Genomic DNA, 16688 nt, shown 5'->3' on the forward strand with positions numbered 1-16688 from the left:
GAACACAGGGGCGTGTCCTCTCTCTGAACACAAGACAAATGAGCTGATCAACAATGGCAACAACCTGCCAATGTCCTAACCACTCTCACTGAACGACCAATCAGTGGAGGCGGTTGAGTGTTTTAAATACCTAGGGACACAAATGGATGACAGAGAACACAGACTGTTTTTCTCTTTTTTTTTTAAAGCAAGCCAGCGCCTGATTTTAGTTAGGAAATTGAAGGGGTTCGGGGTCAAACCAGGATGTTCTGGAGAGGGTATACAGAAGTCTGGTGGAGAGCATCCTCACGTTCAATATGACAGTCTGGTATGGTAATCTGAGCGTGAGGGAGCAAAAGAAAACTGTCCAGAATAGTAAACACAGTCAGCAAAGTAATTGGTCGACCACAGGCACAGTTGAGCATTCTGTTCCACAAGGCAACCAACAAGAAGGCCCTGACTGTCGTTGGCGACCCCTCCCACCCTCAGTCCGAGAGACTTTCCTCTGGCCGGCGCTTCAGTATTCCCATGGCCAAGAAGAACGTGTTCAAACATTTGTTCGTTCCTTGTGCTGTTGGACTACTAAATGCATTGTATCGGTATATGTACTTATCTATCTAGTGCTGTTGTTGGACTACTAAATGCATTGTATCGGTATATGTACTTATCTATCTAGTGCTGTTGTTGGACTACTAAATGCATTGTATCGGTATATGTACTTATCTATCTAGTGCTGTTGTTGGACTACTAAATGCAATGTAAATTGTATCGGTATATGTACTTATCTATCTAGTGCTGTTGTTGGACTACTAAATGCAACGTAAATTGTATCGGTATATGTACTTATCTATCTAGTGCTGTTGTTGGACTACTAAATGCAATGTAAATTGTATCGGTATATGTACTTATCTATCTAGTGCTGTTGTTGGACTACTAAATGCAATGTAAATTGTATCGGTATATGTACTTATCTATCTAGTGCTGTTGTTGGACTACTAAATGCATTGTATCGGTATATGTACTTATCTATCTAGTGCTGTTGTTGGACTACTAAATGCAACGTAAATTGTATCGGTATATGTACTTATCTATCTAGTGCAGTTGGGGCAGCGGACAATTGCGAGGGAATGTATTAACGTCCTCTATGTTGTTAGGTTATGCAGTATGGTGGAATGTTTGTGATGTGAGAATGCATGTAATCTTTTTAATGTAAGGTGATGCCAAAGAAAAAATGTCCATCCTGGATGGACAATAACGTTTTATTCTATATGACTCCCTGTCAAAATAAAGGTTAAATTAAAAATGATCTGTGCCAAGTAATGTGAAGTATTTTGGGAATACAATCTGCAATTTGAAAAATAAATACTGTATTTTACAACTGCATACTGTATCACGATTTATAAACTGGGTGGTTCGAGCCCTGAATGCTGATTGGCTGACAGCCGTGGGGAATACCACGGGTATGACAAAACATTTATTTTTACTGCTCTAATTACGTTGGTAACCAGTTTATAATAGTTATAAGGTACCTCGTGGGGTTTGTGATATATGGCCAATATACCCACGGCTAAAGGCTGTGTCCTAGCAATGCAATCCATTGCATCATGCATAAGAATGGTATATTGGCCATATACCACAACCACCCCGTGCCTTATTGCTTAAATATACCACTAGGTGGAATAATTGAGCTGTAAATGTAGACTGAACGTCCAAATGAGATTACCACACATTGATCGCTCTGAAGTGGTAATGATGTCATGAAGCTGTCTCAAATCAATGCATTTACTGGAGTTGTGTCACTGTTACACACAATGTAAATGAAGGATTGGTGAAATTATTTAGATTGTGTTCGTTTTTTTACCTCATTTGAATTGGCCTGCATAAATATGAATCAGGTAACCCATTATTATGGGAAAAAGACCCCTTTCTGTTTCTCTTGTTAGGTAACTATCTTGTCAATGGCAAATAAGCTCCCACAAAATTAGTGCCGATTCCCCAAGGTCATACAAAGGGAACGTGTAAATGATGTACGGGGGAAAAAATAACTGTGTGACAGTCCCAATCAATGGTGTATATACAGTACATATGTCCGAAGTCAGACAGTCCAGCCTCTTCTTTTCTGTTTGTCTTGTAAACTTTACACTTCTGCAACAAAGCACCCAGTAAATTAGAACCCCTAGTCCTTGATCTCCTTGATCATGACTCATTAGAACGCTGAATCGTCAGGGTTAACCCCTAGTCCTTGATCTCCTTGATCATGACTCATTAGAACGCTGAATCGTCAGGGTTAACCCCTAGTCCTTGATCTCCTTGATCATGACTCATTAGAACGCTGAATCGTCAGGGTTAACCCCTAGTCCTTGATCTCCTTGATCATGACTCATTAGAACGCTGAATCGTCAGGGTTAACCCCTAGTCCTTGATCTCCTTGATCATGACTCATTAGAACGCTGAATCGTCAGGGTTAACCCCTAGTCCTTGATCATGACTCATTAGAACGCTGAATCGTCAGGGTTAACCCCTAGTCCTTGATCATGACTCATTAGAACGCTGAATCGTCAGGGTTAACCCCTAGTCCTTGATCATGACTCATTAGAACGCTGAATCGTCAGGGTTAACCCCTAGTCCTTGATCATGACTCATTAGAACGCTGAATCGTCAGGGTTAACCCCTAGTCCTTGATCATGACTCATTAGAACGCTGAATCGTCAGGGTTAACCCCTAGTCCTTGATCATGACTCATTAGAACGCTGAATCGTCAGGGTTAACCCCTAGTCCTTGATCATGACTCATTAGAACGCTGAATCGTCAGGGTTAACCCCTAGTCCTTGATCATGACTCATTAGAACGCTGAATCGTCAGGGTTAACCCCTAGTCCTTGATCATGACTCATTAGAACGCTGAATCGTCAGGGTTAACCCCTAGTCCTTGATCATGACTCATTAGAACGCTGAATCGTCAGGGTTAACCCCTAGTCCTTGATCATGACTCATTAGAACGCTGAATCGTCAGGGTTAACCCCTAGTCCTTGATCATGACTCATTAGAACGCTGAATCGTCAGGGTTAACCCCTAGTCCTTGATCATGACTCATTAGAACGCTGAATCGTCAGGGTTAACCCCTAGTCCTTGATCATGACTCATTAGAACGCTGAATCGTCAGGGTTAACCCCTAGTCCTTGATCATGACTCATTAGAACGCTGAATCGTCAGGGTTAACCCCTAGTCCTTGATCATGACTCATTAGAACGCTGAATCGTCAGGGTTAACCCCTAGTCCTTGATCATGACTCATTAGAACGCTGAATCGTCAGGGTTAACCCCTAGTCCTTGATCATGACTCATTAGAACGCTGAATCGTCAGGGTTAACCCCTAGTCCTTGATCATGACTCATTACACATAAATCATTGGACGAAGATGTCTTCTGTAGGGGGGGGGGGTTTGTTAAGAGCCGCGACGCTTGGTCTTGAACATTAACACACATCTCTTTGCGGTACCTGTTTTGGAAGCATAAGGAACTTATCTTTCATATTAGCGAGAAATCTTTTTCCCCCCAAAAACAGAAGTTTAAATGGATACTCACCTTAATAGGGTTAAGGTTCCCACACAGCCATATATCCATGTTACAGCGTTTGTTTACAGACAAGGAAGACAGAGTGGACTACCTGTGCTGTACTAATGGGCTCTCTGCGTCTACAAAACACCTGTGTTAAAAAAGGAAGACAGATGCCACAAACATGTTGTCACTGAAAAATACTGTCTGCTGCAACTGTGCGCCGGCCAACCAGTTAAAACCGTGTACAGCATTGGCGGCTGGTGGGAGGAGCTACGGGAGGACGGGCTCATTGTAATGGCTGGAATAGAATAAACGGAATGGTATCAAACACATCAAACATATGGAAACCACATATTATGACTCCGTTTCATTGATTCCATTCCAGCCATTACAATGAGCCCATCCTCCTATAACTCCCCCCACCAGCCTCCACTGTGTGTATTTTTTGTTGCATTTCTGAAATTATGTTGATGTGATATGAAAATAGAGGGTAACGAGATTGAGAATCGATTCACCTTTAGATGGACTATTTCATTGTTTTTGGCTTCCAGAGCCATTTCGCCCTTTAAACAGAACACGGAAGGCAGGTCCATCGACAAAGATGTAACGTTAGACTCCTTTGGTCCGATATTGGTCGAGGTTACCCGAAGCAAACTTGTAACGATGTAATGGAGAAAAAACAAACATCTGTGCGACAGTCCCAATGATGTTTATATATGTAGAGACAATCTTCAATTATAAATTTTTTTACACATTCCAATGGGCTGATTAATGGGTTAATGCAGAAAATATGTGCACTAATCTTGGAAGCAGCAAAAAACAAGTTTTTTGAGAAGGTGCACCTGCAGACCGCGCCTAGTCGGTTGCTTGGAGACGAGTGAAGATGTAGCATGTTTGTGTGCTTGTAGTAACTCCACTTGTTTCAGAGCCTTCAAGCGAGATAACAATACATCTATTCATATACATTGCAAATTATACATTTTCTTGACATATTTTTGCATGTAGGTTGGGATGAACCGCGCGGTTCAAGGACATTGCTTGCATACCACTTCGCCAGCCTGTGTCCTGATCTGAACGAATGCTGCGTTCATGGCCAGCAATGACGTTATTTCCTGGGGGTGGCAGTGGGAGCAAAGTACTGCAGTTCTAGGGAACAGTGTATGCGAGTCTGACATAGGAGCATTTGGTCCGGAACAACCTGCTGCACTAACTTCACATTGTACGAATTTAATCGCATGAAGAACTGTTTTTTTTTTTTTTTTTTACCAACGCACTTCAAGATAAATTCATTTGATTCAGATAGGTATATATTTTGTACCGCCTCGGTTCGTGTGGACGTTTAGGCAGACTCATAACGAACCATGGCGGAGAGAAGTGGCCGGCTGAGCTTCGGTGGCGGGGCGCTCAACAGACCCGTGCCGATGAACCTGTTCGCCACATGGGAAATAGATGGATCGTCCCCGAGTTGCATCCCGAGGTAAGTCGTGTTCCTCGTCTTCTCCCCACAGCATCTACACGTTGACATACTTGATAGTGCTAAGACAAGCAGGCAGTTTGCTCTGGTGTATAATACAGCTGCTGAGCTGCAGTGATGGTTGTACTGTCGCATCAGAAGAACAGCCAGCACCATTGCATTGACTGTGTGACTAAATGTTAGACAATTATTATCCTATTCAATTGGACTTGCAGAACGTTTCTTCCTTAGTTAAACGGCTAGCAAGCTAACCACTGCTGTAGGCCTACACTCTCTCTGCCAAAGTTTAGGCATAGCTAAACTAGCCAGTAGCCTTGTCCCAGGACCAATGAGTTTCAAACAGAGATTGATGCCACCCATCCAATTGAGTTTGAAGGTTTGGACCTTAGGAAAGATCTCTATGGTTTGGACCTTAGGAAAGATCTCTATGGTTTGGACCTTAGGAAAGATCTCTATGGTTTGGACCTTAGGAAAGATCTCTATGGTTTGGACCTTAGGAAAGATCTCTATGGTTTGGACCTTAGGAAAGATCTCTATGGTTTGGACCTTAGGAAAGATCTCTATGGTTTGGACCTTAGGAAAGATCTCTATGGTTTGGACCTTAGGAAAGATCTCTATGGTTTGGACCTTAGGAAAGATCTCTATGGTTTGGACCTTAGGAAAGATCTCTATGGTTTGGACCTTAGGAAAGATCTCTATGGTTTGGACCTTAGGAAAGATCTCTATGGTTTGGACCTTAGGAAAGATCTCTATGGTTTGGACCTTAGGAAAGATCTCTATGGTTTGGACCTTAGGAAAGATCTCTATGGTTTGGACCTTAGGAAAGATCTCTATGGTTTGGACCTTAGGAAAGATCTCTATGGTTTGGACCTTAGGAAAGATCTCTATGGTTTGGACCTTAGGAAAGATCTCTATGGTTTGGACCTTAGGAAAGATCTCTATGGTTTGGACCTTAGGAAAGATCTCTATGGTTTGGACCTTAGGAAAGATCTCTATGGTTTGGACCTTAGGAAAGATCTCTATGGTTTGGACCTTAGGAAAGATCTCTATGGTTTGGACCTTAGGAAAGATCTCTATGGTTTGGACCTTAGGAAAGATCTCTATGGTTTGGACCTTAGGAAAGATCTCTATGGTTTGGACCTTAGGAAAGATCTCTATGGTTTGGACCTTAGGAAAGATCTCTAAGGTTTGGACTCCCTCATCTCTCTAACGTCCAAGTCAAGTGCCAAAGATGCTGTCCACATCTGCTGATGGTCAGCCGGGTCTGATAAGTATTAATGTGTTTCCATGTTTGGCTGACGTGACAACGACCACATGGCTGGCATTTCCACGACCATGAGAGTTGGCTATTCTTCCACCACTTATGGTTGTTGTCATGCCAAACATGAAAACATCTTCTGAAGAGGAAATCAGATGTTATTTAGGGTAGAGGGAAGCCTGGTGGTGAACCCAGCCTGACTGATGGCTACCTGATTCCTCCAGGCTAGGGGTGGTAGCCCACTGGAGGGCCAAGGCAACACAGACCTCCAGCCAGGCTAGGGGTGGTAGCCCACTGGAGGGCCAAGGTAACACAGACCTCCAGCCAGGCTAGGGGTGGTAGCTCACTGGAGGGCCAAGGCAACACAGACCTCCAGCCAGGCTAGGGGTGGTAGCCCACTGGAGGGCCAAGGTAACACAGACCTCCAGCCAGGCTAGGGGTGGTAGCTCACTGGAGGGCCAAGGCAACACAGACCTCCAGCCAGGCTAGGGGTGGTAGCTCACTGGAGGGCCAAGGTAACACAGACCTCCAGCCAGGCTAGGGGTGGTAGCCCACTGGAGGGCCAAGGCAACACAGACCTCCAGCCAGGCTAGGGGTGGTAGCCCACTGGAGGGCCAAGGCAACACAGACCTCCAGCCAGGCTAGGGGTGGTAGCTCACTGGAGGGCCAAGGTAACACAGACCTCCAGCCAGGCTAGGGGTGATAGCCCACTGGAGGGCCAAGGCAACACAGACCTCCAGCCAGGCTAGGGGTGGTAGCTCACTGGAGGGCCAAGGCAACACAGACCTCCAGCCAGGCTAGGGGTGGTAGCTCACTGGAGGGCCAAGGTAACACAGACCTCCAGCCAGGCTAGGGGTGATAGCCCACTGGAGGGCCAAGGCAACACAGACCTCCAGCCAGGCTAGGGGTGGTAGCTCACTGGAGGGCCAAGGTAACACAGACCTCCAGCCAGGCTAGGGGTGGTAGCCCACTGGAGGGCCAAGGCAACACAGACCTCCAGCCAGGCTAGGGGTGGTAGCCCACTGGAGGGCCAAGGCAACACAGACCTCCAGCCAGGCTAGGGGTGGTAGCTCACTGGAGGGCCAAGGTAACACAGACCTCCAGCCAGGCTAGGGGTGGTAGCCCACTGGAGGGCCAAGGCAACACAGACCTCCAGCCAGGCTAGGGGTGGTAGCTCACTGGAGGGCCAAGGTAACACAGACCTCCAGCCAGGCTAGGGGTGGTAGCCCACTGGAGGGCCAAGGCAACACAGACCTCCAGCCAGGCTAGGGGTGGTAGCCCACTGGAGGGCCAAGGCAACACAGACCTCCAGCCAGGCTAGGGGTGGTAGCCCACTGGAGGGCCAAGGCAACACAGACCTCCAGCCAGGCTAGGGGTGGTAGCCCACTGGAGGGCCAAGACATCACAGACCTCCAGCCAGGCTAGGGGTGGTAGCTCACTGGAGGGCCAAGGCAACACAGACCTCTGAAACATAAAGCCAGTGTCACATGACGTAATCTGGTGCTGCAACAAGGGAGAACATATCAAGGGATTCTGATTTCTTTCTTCAGGCACCTTATTGTGTCATATAGGCCTAGTCCAATGGCAGAACAGGAATATAGGCCTAGTCCAATGGCAGAACAGGAATATAGGCCTAGTCCAATGGCAGAACAGGAATATAGGCCTAGTCCAATGACAGAACAGGAATATAGGCCTAGTCCAATGGCAGAACAGCAATATAGGCCTAGTCCAATGGCAGAACAGGAATATAGGCCTAGTCCAATGGCAGAACAGGAATATAGGCCTTGTCCAATGGCAGAACAGGAATATAGGCCTAGTTCAATGGCAGAACAGGAATATAGGCCTAGTTCAATGGCAGAACAGGAATATAGGCCTAGTCCAATGGCAGAACAGGAATATAGGCCTAGTCCAATGGCAGAACAGGAATATAGGCCTAGTCCAATGGCAGAACAGGAATATAGGCGTAGCCCAATGGCAGAACAGGAATATAGACCTAGTCCAATGGCAGAACAGGAATATAGACCTAGTCCAATGGCAGAACAGGAATATAGGCCTAGTCCAATGGCAGAACAGGAATATAGGCCTAGTCCAATGGCAGAACAGGAATATAGGCCTAGTCCAATGGCAGAACAGGAATATAGGCCTAGTCCAATGGCAGAACAGGAATATAGGCCTAGTCCAATGGCAGAACAGGAATATAGGCCTAGTCCAATGGCAGAACAGTTATATAGGCCTAGTCCAATGGCAGAACAGGAATATAGGCCTAGTCCAATGGCAGAACAGGAATATAGGCCTAGTCCAATGGCAGAACAGCAATATAGGCCTAGTCCAATGGCAGGCCTTGAAACAAACAGAACGATTTAGCAGAAATCTCTTGAACGCTGATCGCGTCCCAAATGGCACCCTAACTATTCCCGACACAGTGGACTACTTTTGACCCGATCCCTGGTGAACAGTACCACACCGTAGGGAACAGGATGACTTTCAGCAACACTTGGTGCTAGAAGCTGTTTTTATCATGTCAGTCATGGCTTTATCCAGGCAGGTCGGCACTGTACTAAAGTAGGACAGCTGCTAGATCCATTCTCAGGGTAGGAGTGCTGATCTAGGATCAGTTTTGTTGAAACCTTTTTTAGATCATAATAATATAATAGAACACAGAGGGACCTGAGCCTAGATCAGAACTCTTACTCTGAGACACTTAATGAATACAGACACTTCACTGTATTCATCTGCTTACAGGACATTATTCGCCCTGCGTGTGTTTAGGCTTGTATCATTTTCAGAGTTCATTCCTGAGAAACTGATGTTTTTTTGTTTTTTTACAGCCTTTGTAAAGTTGATCTCCTTTTGGTCTCTCTTCTCTGACCCATAACGTCTTCATGACAGTATCTTGGGGGTCAATTGAGAGTCGTTTCTGTATTGCACATGACTTCCATTGGACATACATACCGTAGGCTAATCAATATCATGCTCTGTGAGACGTCGATAACAAACATGTTGGTGAAATGTCATTGGTGTTCATTACACAGCTTTCTTTCAACCCGTGAAAGGTTCACCATGCAGAAATCTCTCTGCCATTTCCTGGATGCTAAAATTTATAATAGTTTGCCTCAGTTCAGTTTATGTGTCAAAACAAGCAGTCATTGTGTTGAGAATCATTGCACCATCTAATCCGCTGTGGAAATATATTTTCCAAAACAGAAATATTGTATTTTCAACCGTTTTTGAAGCTGGTGTACAAAACCGAAAGGAAAAGATGCAAAAATTAAACTTAAGAATGGGAAGTATAGAAATAGCTCACGTAGAACAGATCTACTGCTTCTTAGACTGACTTACAATACAAATGACAGATCTATAACTTACATTTCTATGTGAATTTTGTCAGGTCGCCCCCCCCCCCCCTAAAAAGTAACATATTATAGCTTTTAAACCATTTTATTTATTTTTCACTGATCTACAGCGACGTATTTGGTCGAAAGAGGAAGCTATAAGTAGTGTCGTTAGATTGCTTATCTGCACTAGATTTATTCAAATACAGTTACGGTAGACACTTGATTTAGAGTTAGATCGACACACGCGGGACTGGCTCAGTGTGACTCTGTATTGATCCACCTCCCTTATGGTTCTCTCTCTGCACCTCCAGCTTCTGCTCCTCTCTTCAAGCTAGGCCTCTTGTCCCAAATGGTATCCTGTTTCTTACATAGGGCTCGCTCTAGTCAAAGGTAGTGCACTGTGGGCCCTGGTGAAAGGTGTAGAGAATACTCTGCCTAGCACGGCAGTGTCCCATTTTTATAAACGTGTCCAGTTCTACTCACGGAGGTGTGAAATGGTTAGTTCTGATATAACCATTTGAAAGTGTCATCGGTATGTATAACATCACCCTGACTCTATAGGCCTGTATAACGTCACCCTGACTCTATAGGCCTGTATAACGTCACCCTGACTCTATAGGCCTGTATAACGTCACCCTGACTCTATAGGCCTGTATAACGTCACCCTGACTCTATAGGCCTGTATAACGTCACACTGACTCTATAGGCCTGTATAACGTCACACTGACTCTATAGGCCTGTATAACGTCACTCTGACTCTATAGGCCTGTATAACAGCACCCTGACTCTATAGGCCTGTATAACAGCACCCTGACTCTATAGGCCTGTATAACATCACCCTGACTCTATAGGCCTGTATAACATCACCCTGACTCTATAGGCCTGTATAACAGTACCCTGACTCTATAGGCCTGTATAACATCACCCTGACTCTATAGGCCTGTATAACGTCACCCTGACTCTATAGGCCTGTATAACATCACCCTGACTCTATAGGCCTGTATAACATCACCCTGACTCTATAGGCCTGTATAACATCACCCTGACTCTATAGGCCTGTATAACGTCACCCTGACTCTATAGGCCTGTATAACGTCACCCTGACTCTATAGGCCTGTATAACGTCACCCTGACTCTATAGGCCTGTATAACGTCACCCTGACTCTACAGGCCTGTATAACGTCACCCTGACTCTACAGGCCTGTATAACGTCACCCTGACTCTACAGGCCTGTATAACGTCACCCTGACTCTACAGGCCTGTATAACGTCACCCTGACTCTACAGGCCTGTATAACGTCACCCTGACTCTACAGGCCTGTATAACGCCACCCTGACTCTACAGGCCTGTATAACACCACCCTGACTCTACAGGCCTGTATAACATCACCCTGACTCTATAGGCCTGTATAACATCACCCTGACTCTATAGGCCTGTATAACATCACCCTGACTCTATAGGCCTGTATAACATCACCCTGACTCTATAGGCCTGTATAACATCACCCTGACTCTATAGGCCTGTATAACATCACCCTGACTCTATAGACCTGTATAACATCACCCTGACTCTCTAGGCCTGTATAACATCACCCTGACTCTCTAGGCCTGTATAACATCACCCTGACTCTATAGGCCTGTATAACATCACCCTGACTCTATAGGCCTGTATAACATCACCCTGACTCTATAGACCTGTATGGTGAAATGACATTGCACTGGGTCCTGTTTAATAGAACAGAGATCTGGGGGACTCCCCTGCGTTCTGAGGTTGTTGTGTTTATCACATTGGTTTTATTGGATGACATTTCATTCCAAGTCATCGTCTCATCTCTATAGAGCTGCTTGCTGCCTGTGCTGAATACCAACTATCAATCATGCAACTGCTCTCTGTCCCTCTCCGTCACGCTTTCTTTCACTCTTCTCTCCGTTTTTTGTGTCTGCTCCACAAGTTGATGAGCAATGGATTATGGTCATTGTCGTTAATTACCTGCGCTAAACTATACTGAATAAAATAAAATATAATCGGCAACATGCAACAATTTCAATGATTTTACCGAGTTACAGAGTTCATATAAGGAAAACAGTCAATTGAAATAAATCCATTAGATTTATTAATTTATGGATTTCACATGACTTGGGAATACAGATATGCATCTGTTCACAGATACCTTAAAATAGGTAGGGCCGTGGATAGGGCTGTTGCAGTGCCACATCAGCGGTCACGAGTCATGAAGGCAGTCAAATTCCACGTGACCGTTTAGTCACGGTAATTAGGCTTCTCCAAGCTCTGATGCTGCTGATGGTCATTAATAGCCTACAAAACTTGCTTAATTAACTGCCTGATACAAAGCACTCTATTGTCCCTCTAATCACTCTGACATCAATACAATTGTAATCGAAAATCGAATCAAACACTTCATGAGAGCCGATGAGCTCATGTTGCTCAACATTTCTATCGGCTCTGCAATTGTGGGAGAAAACAGAGTGATGGCCTCTATTAAAAAGAGGAGGATGCCATCAGCGTCCTACAGGCTAAGCCTACTATTTATTTATCAACTTTTCTAATATTAAGCACGTTGCTTATATTTACAACAGGAGTATAGCATACCTGGCTGGCATGAAAAGCATCTTCCATTCGCTATTTAAGTGCATAGATGACATGTATTTTTCCCCGCTACTCCTGTTTCTAGACTGGTGCATGATAATGGTCCATTCTAAATCAAAACAAATTTCACACATATATTATTTACTATATGTAAAGACAAGATTACATCAAGAATAGTCTGATGGCCGTCATTGTAAACAATAATTTGTTCTTAACTTACTTGCCTAGTTAAATAAAATAAAAAGATGGGTGACAATATTAGTCTATCACTTGTGAATGATGCCCAGCATAAGAAACAGCCTATTTTTCTTGCAACTTTTTAGAATCATAGTTGCACACCTCATGTAGCCTAACCCATAGGCCTATATGTTTTGACAAGGTTTGTATCACAACTAAAGTGACCAAATAACTTCTTAAAATTAAGCACATTAATCCTCTTTACAAGGTGTGTAGAGCCTAACTGACATACATAAGCAGCGCGTGAGTTTCAAGTTAAAAAATGCATAAAAATGCACCTGTATAATAAAAGCATTACATGCATAATGGCATTTGCGGCCACTTTTAATAATGGTGTTGTCCCGCTAATGGAACATTCACACTTATATCCTACTGCCATGTGCGCATTGCTGCGCTTATAATGTGAAGAAATAGCCTAATAGTTTATCAACGTTTTAAGCTAAATGTTCTGATCTGTTGCGTCAGCCATATTGCCTTAACACGTTTTTTTTTCATGCTAGCGGTTGTATTCATTTGGGATCTATCGCATCCCACAACTGTCCCAGACTATGTTTGGAATATTTATTTGTTGCACAGAATAGTGTTGTACTATGGGGGATTGTAGATTGACATAGGTTAGTGCTTTTGCTGTTCGTTAGGTCTACTCATCTTGTTAGCTGACGAAATGTAAATGTGGACAGTTCTTCCAATATCTCCAATATGCAGCTCGGAATTGGATAAGGACGTGCGCAGTTGAGTCCCCGATGTGTCTGTCTTCACTTGTAGCCTATGAGAAAGACCCGATCACGTGATGGAGAGCCGTGTGAGTGAGAGGCGCTTCGGAGCGCGCAGCACTCAGGGAGAAGGTCACAACGCAGCACTCTGGGAGAAGGTCACAACGCAGCACTCAGGGAGAAGGTCACAACGCAGCACTCCAGGCCAAGGGCAAAACGGCCACTGGCCACAAAAGGCATGGATTTTTTTTTAGGGTGCATTACGGCCACACAAAGGGGATGCCGCCGTGAAATTAGAGGCATTATCAAGTGCTTGGCAAATTGCGAATGAGAGACTGATGAAGTGTGTACAGCCTGAGCAAAAAAACAAAGCAGAGCTCATGCCTTTCAAGCAACTATTTTCAAATCCTCATTTGAGTCACATCATGCAGCCTTACAATGTATTACAAATCAACACATATAGCCCAACGTAGAACAACTAAAGTTACATTAATAACTCTAAATGAAGCATATAGGAATACCTGTTAACCGCTCAACACAGAATAGCCGCATGTCCGCACTCCCTCAAATCCTTTGGAGAAAATATCCTTTCTATTTTATTCAGCTTTGTTCAATTGTATTCTTCATACTATAAAATACTACCACGAAATGCTAAGCAAATGAACTAGTGTAGCCCACAGCCATATGGCATAGCCAGATCAGGACCTAACATAAGGACAACTCAGAGTATGCTATTCTGTTCTTCTGTAATAGACTACATTTTCTTCATATCATGTTTCTTTAGACCTGTCTAAAATAAATAATGGATTTATTGTGACGGTGCAGACTATATTACATGGATTTATTTTACTTTAAAATTTTTTAGATGTTCCACATCAGTGGCTTGTAGGCTAGGTGTGAATTTAACGGTCAATTACAGTGAGCCCTACGGTTATTTGCTTGACAATCACAGGATGGTGAAATTTCGTGACCACCACAGCACTAGGCGTGGATCAGAAAACCAGTCAGTATCTGGCGTGACCATCAGTTGCCTCATGCAACGCTGGATAAGAAGTTGCTGGATATTGGCGGGAACTGGAACGCACTGTTGTACACGTCGATCCAGAGCATCCCAAACATGCTCAAATGGGTGATATGTCTGGTGAGTACGCAGGCCAAGGAAGAACGTTTTCAGCTTCCAGGAATTGTGTACAGATCCTTGCGAACATGGGGTCGTGCATTATCATGTTGAAACATGAGGTGATGGCGGCGGATGAATGGCACGACAATGGGCCTCAGGTTCTCTTCATGGTATCTCTGTGCATTCAAATTGCCATATATAAAATACAATTGTTTTCATTGTCCGTAGCTTATGCCTGCCCCATACCATAACCTCACCGCCACCATGGAGCACTCTGTTCACAACGTTGACGTCAGTAAACCGCTCACCCACACTGTGCCAAACATGCGGTCTGCGGTTGTGTGTCCATTTGGACGTACTGCCAAATTCTTTAAAACGATGTTGGAGGCGGCTTATGGTAGAGAAATGAACATTCAATAATCTGGCAACATCTCTGGTGGACATTCCTGCAGTCAGCATGTCAATTGCACGCTCCCTCAACTTAAGACCTCTGAGGCATTGTTTTGTGACAAATCTGCACATTTTAGAGTGGCCTTTTATTGTCCCCCGGCACAAGGTGCACCTGTGTAATCACGCTGTTTAATCAGCTTCTTGATATACCACACCTGTCAGGTGGTTTAATTAGCTTGGCAAAGGAGAAATGCTCACTAACAGGGATGTATTCAAATTTATGCTCAACATTTTGAGGGAAGGTTTTTGTGCGTTGTGGAACATTTCTTGGATCTTTTTATTTCAGCTCATGAAACATGTGGGTGTATATTCAGGCTTCATCATTGGTTTACTCCGAGTGATTCTTAGCCTATAGGCAACAGGAGAATGGCTGACAGGGGAACTGTCACTTCTACAACATCTGGCTGTCACCACTTTCCACTGACCCGGTCACTTTGTCAGAAGAGGCTTTCGTTCAGTGGATTGTTCTCCTTAGGCCCTTGATTCCTCGACATTAAATATTGTTCTGTACTCCACTCTGCTGCAGAGCTGTGTGTCTGTCTGAACAGTCTGTCTGTCTGAACTGTCTGTCTGAACAGTGTCTCTGTCTGAACTGTCTGTCTGAACAGTGTGTCTGTCTGAACTGTCTGTCTGAACAGTGTGTCTGTCTGAACTGTCTGTCTGAACTGTCTGTCTGAACAGTCTGTCTGTCTGAACTGTCTGTCTGAACTGTCTGTCTGAACTGTCTGTCTGAACTGTCTGTCTGATCAGTGTGTCTGTCTGAACAGTGTGTCTGTCTGAACAGTGTGTCTGTCTGAACAGTGTGTCTGTCTGAACAGTGTGTCTGTCTGAACAGTGTGTCTGTCTGAACAGTGTGTCTATCTGAACAGTCTGTCTGTCTGTCTGTCTGAACAGTCTGTCTGTCTGTCTGAACAGTCTGTCTGTCTGAACAGTCTGTCTGAACAGTCTGTCTGTCTGTCTGTCTGAACAGTCTGTCTGTCTGAACAGTAGTGCTGTGCTGTCGTGAACCCTGTGTGTGTGTGTGTTTATTTGTATTTAACCTGGCAAGTTGATTGATACACTCACAAACGCTTGGATTGCTTTCGCTGTAAAGCATATTTTCAAAATCTGACACGATAGGTGGATTAACAACAAGCTAAGCTGTGTTTTGGTATATTTCACTTGTGATTCCATGATTCTAAATATTTTAGGATTATTTTTGAATTTGGCGCTCTGCAATTCAGTGCTTATTTAGGAAAATGATCCCGGTAACGGGATCCGTAGCGTCAAGAAGTTAAGAAGAAATTCTTATTTACAATGACGGCCTACCGGGGAACAGTGGGTTAACTGCCTTGTTCAGGGGCAGAACAACAGATTTTTACCTTGTCAGCTCGGGGATTCGATCCAGCAACCTTTCGGTTACTAGTCCAACGCTCTAACCGTGTGTGTGTGCTATCGTACACCCTGTGTGTGTGTGCGTGCGTGCTATCGTGAACCCTGTGTGTGCGTGTGTGTGTGTGTGTGTGTGCGTGCTATCGTGAACCCTGTGTGTGTGTGTGTGCGTGCTATCGTGAACCCTGTGTGTGTGTGTGTGTGTGTGCGTGCTATCGTGAACCCTGTGTGTGTGTGTGTGCGTGCTATCGTGAACCCTGTGTGTGTGTGTGCGTGCTATCGTGAACCCTGTCTGTGTGTGTGTGTGCGTGCTATCGTGAACCCTGTGTGTGTGTGTGTGTGTGTGTGCGTGCTATCGTGAACCCTGTGTGTGTGTGTGTGTGTGCGTGCTATCTTGAACCTGTGTGTGTGTGTGTGCTATCGTACACCCTGTGTGTATGTGTGCGTGCTATCGTGAACCGTGTGTGTGTGTGTGTGTGCGTGCTATCGTACACCCTGTGTGTGTGTGTGCGCGTGCTATCGTACACCCTGTGTGTGTGCGTGCTATCGTTAACCCTGTGTGTGTGTGTGTGTGCTATCAGTGCTGTGC

The 16688-nt window shown here is 44.7% G+C and overlaps 1 protein-coding gene across 3 annotated transcripts in view; it reads left to right on the top strand.

Annotated features, from left to right (window-relative positions):
* The first annotated feature begins 4427 nt into the window (after nucleotides 1-4427).
* Nucleotides 4428-16688, top strand: part of pacs2 (phosphofurin acidic cluster sorting protein 2) — a 113982-nt gene continuing 101721 nt past the window's right edge. For 2 of the 3 annotated variants that reach the window (XM_071366842.1, XM_071366843.1), the window contains exon 1: nucleotides 4428-5011. In XM_071366842.1, the coding sequence (XP_071222943.1) occupies nucleotides 4896-5011 (116 nt within the window). In that variant the 5' untranslated portion in view covers nucleotides 4428-4895. The remainder of the gene's footprint in view (nucleotides 5012-16688) is intronic. The other variant, XM_071366844.1, reaches the window with a different exon arrangement.

Source organism: Salvelinus alpinus, chromosome 25 (genome assembly GCF_045679555.1).
Source record: "Salvelinus alpinus chromosome 25, SLU_Salpinus.1, whole genome shotgun sequence".
Lineage (NCBI taxonomy): Eukaryota > Metazoa > Chordata > Actinopteri > Salmoniformes > Salmonidae > Salvelinus > Salvelinus alpinus.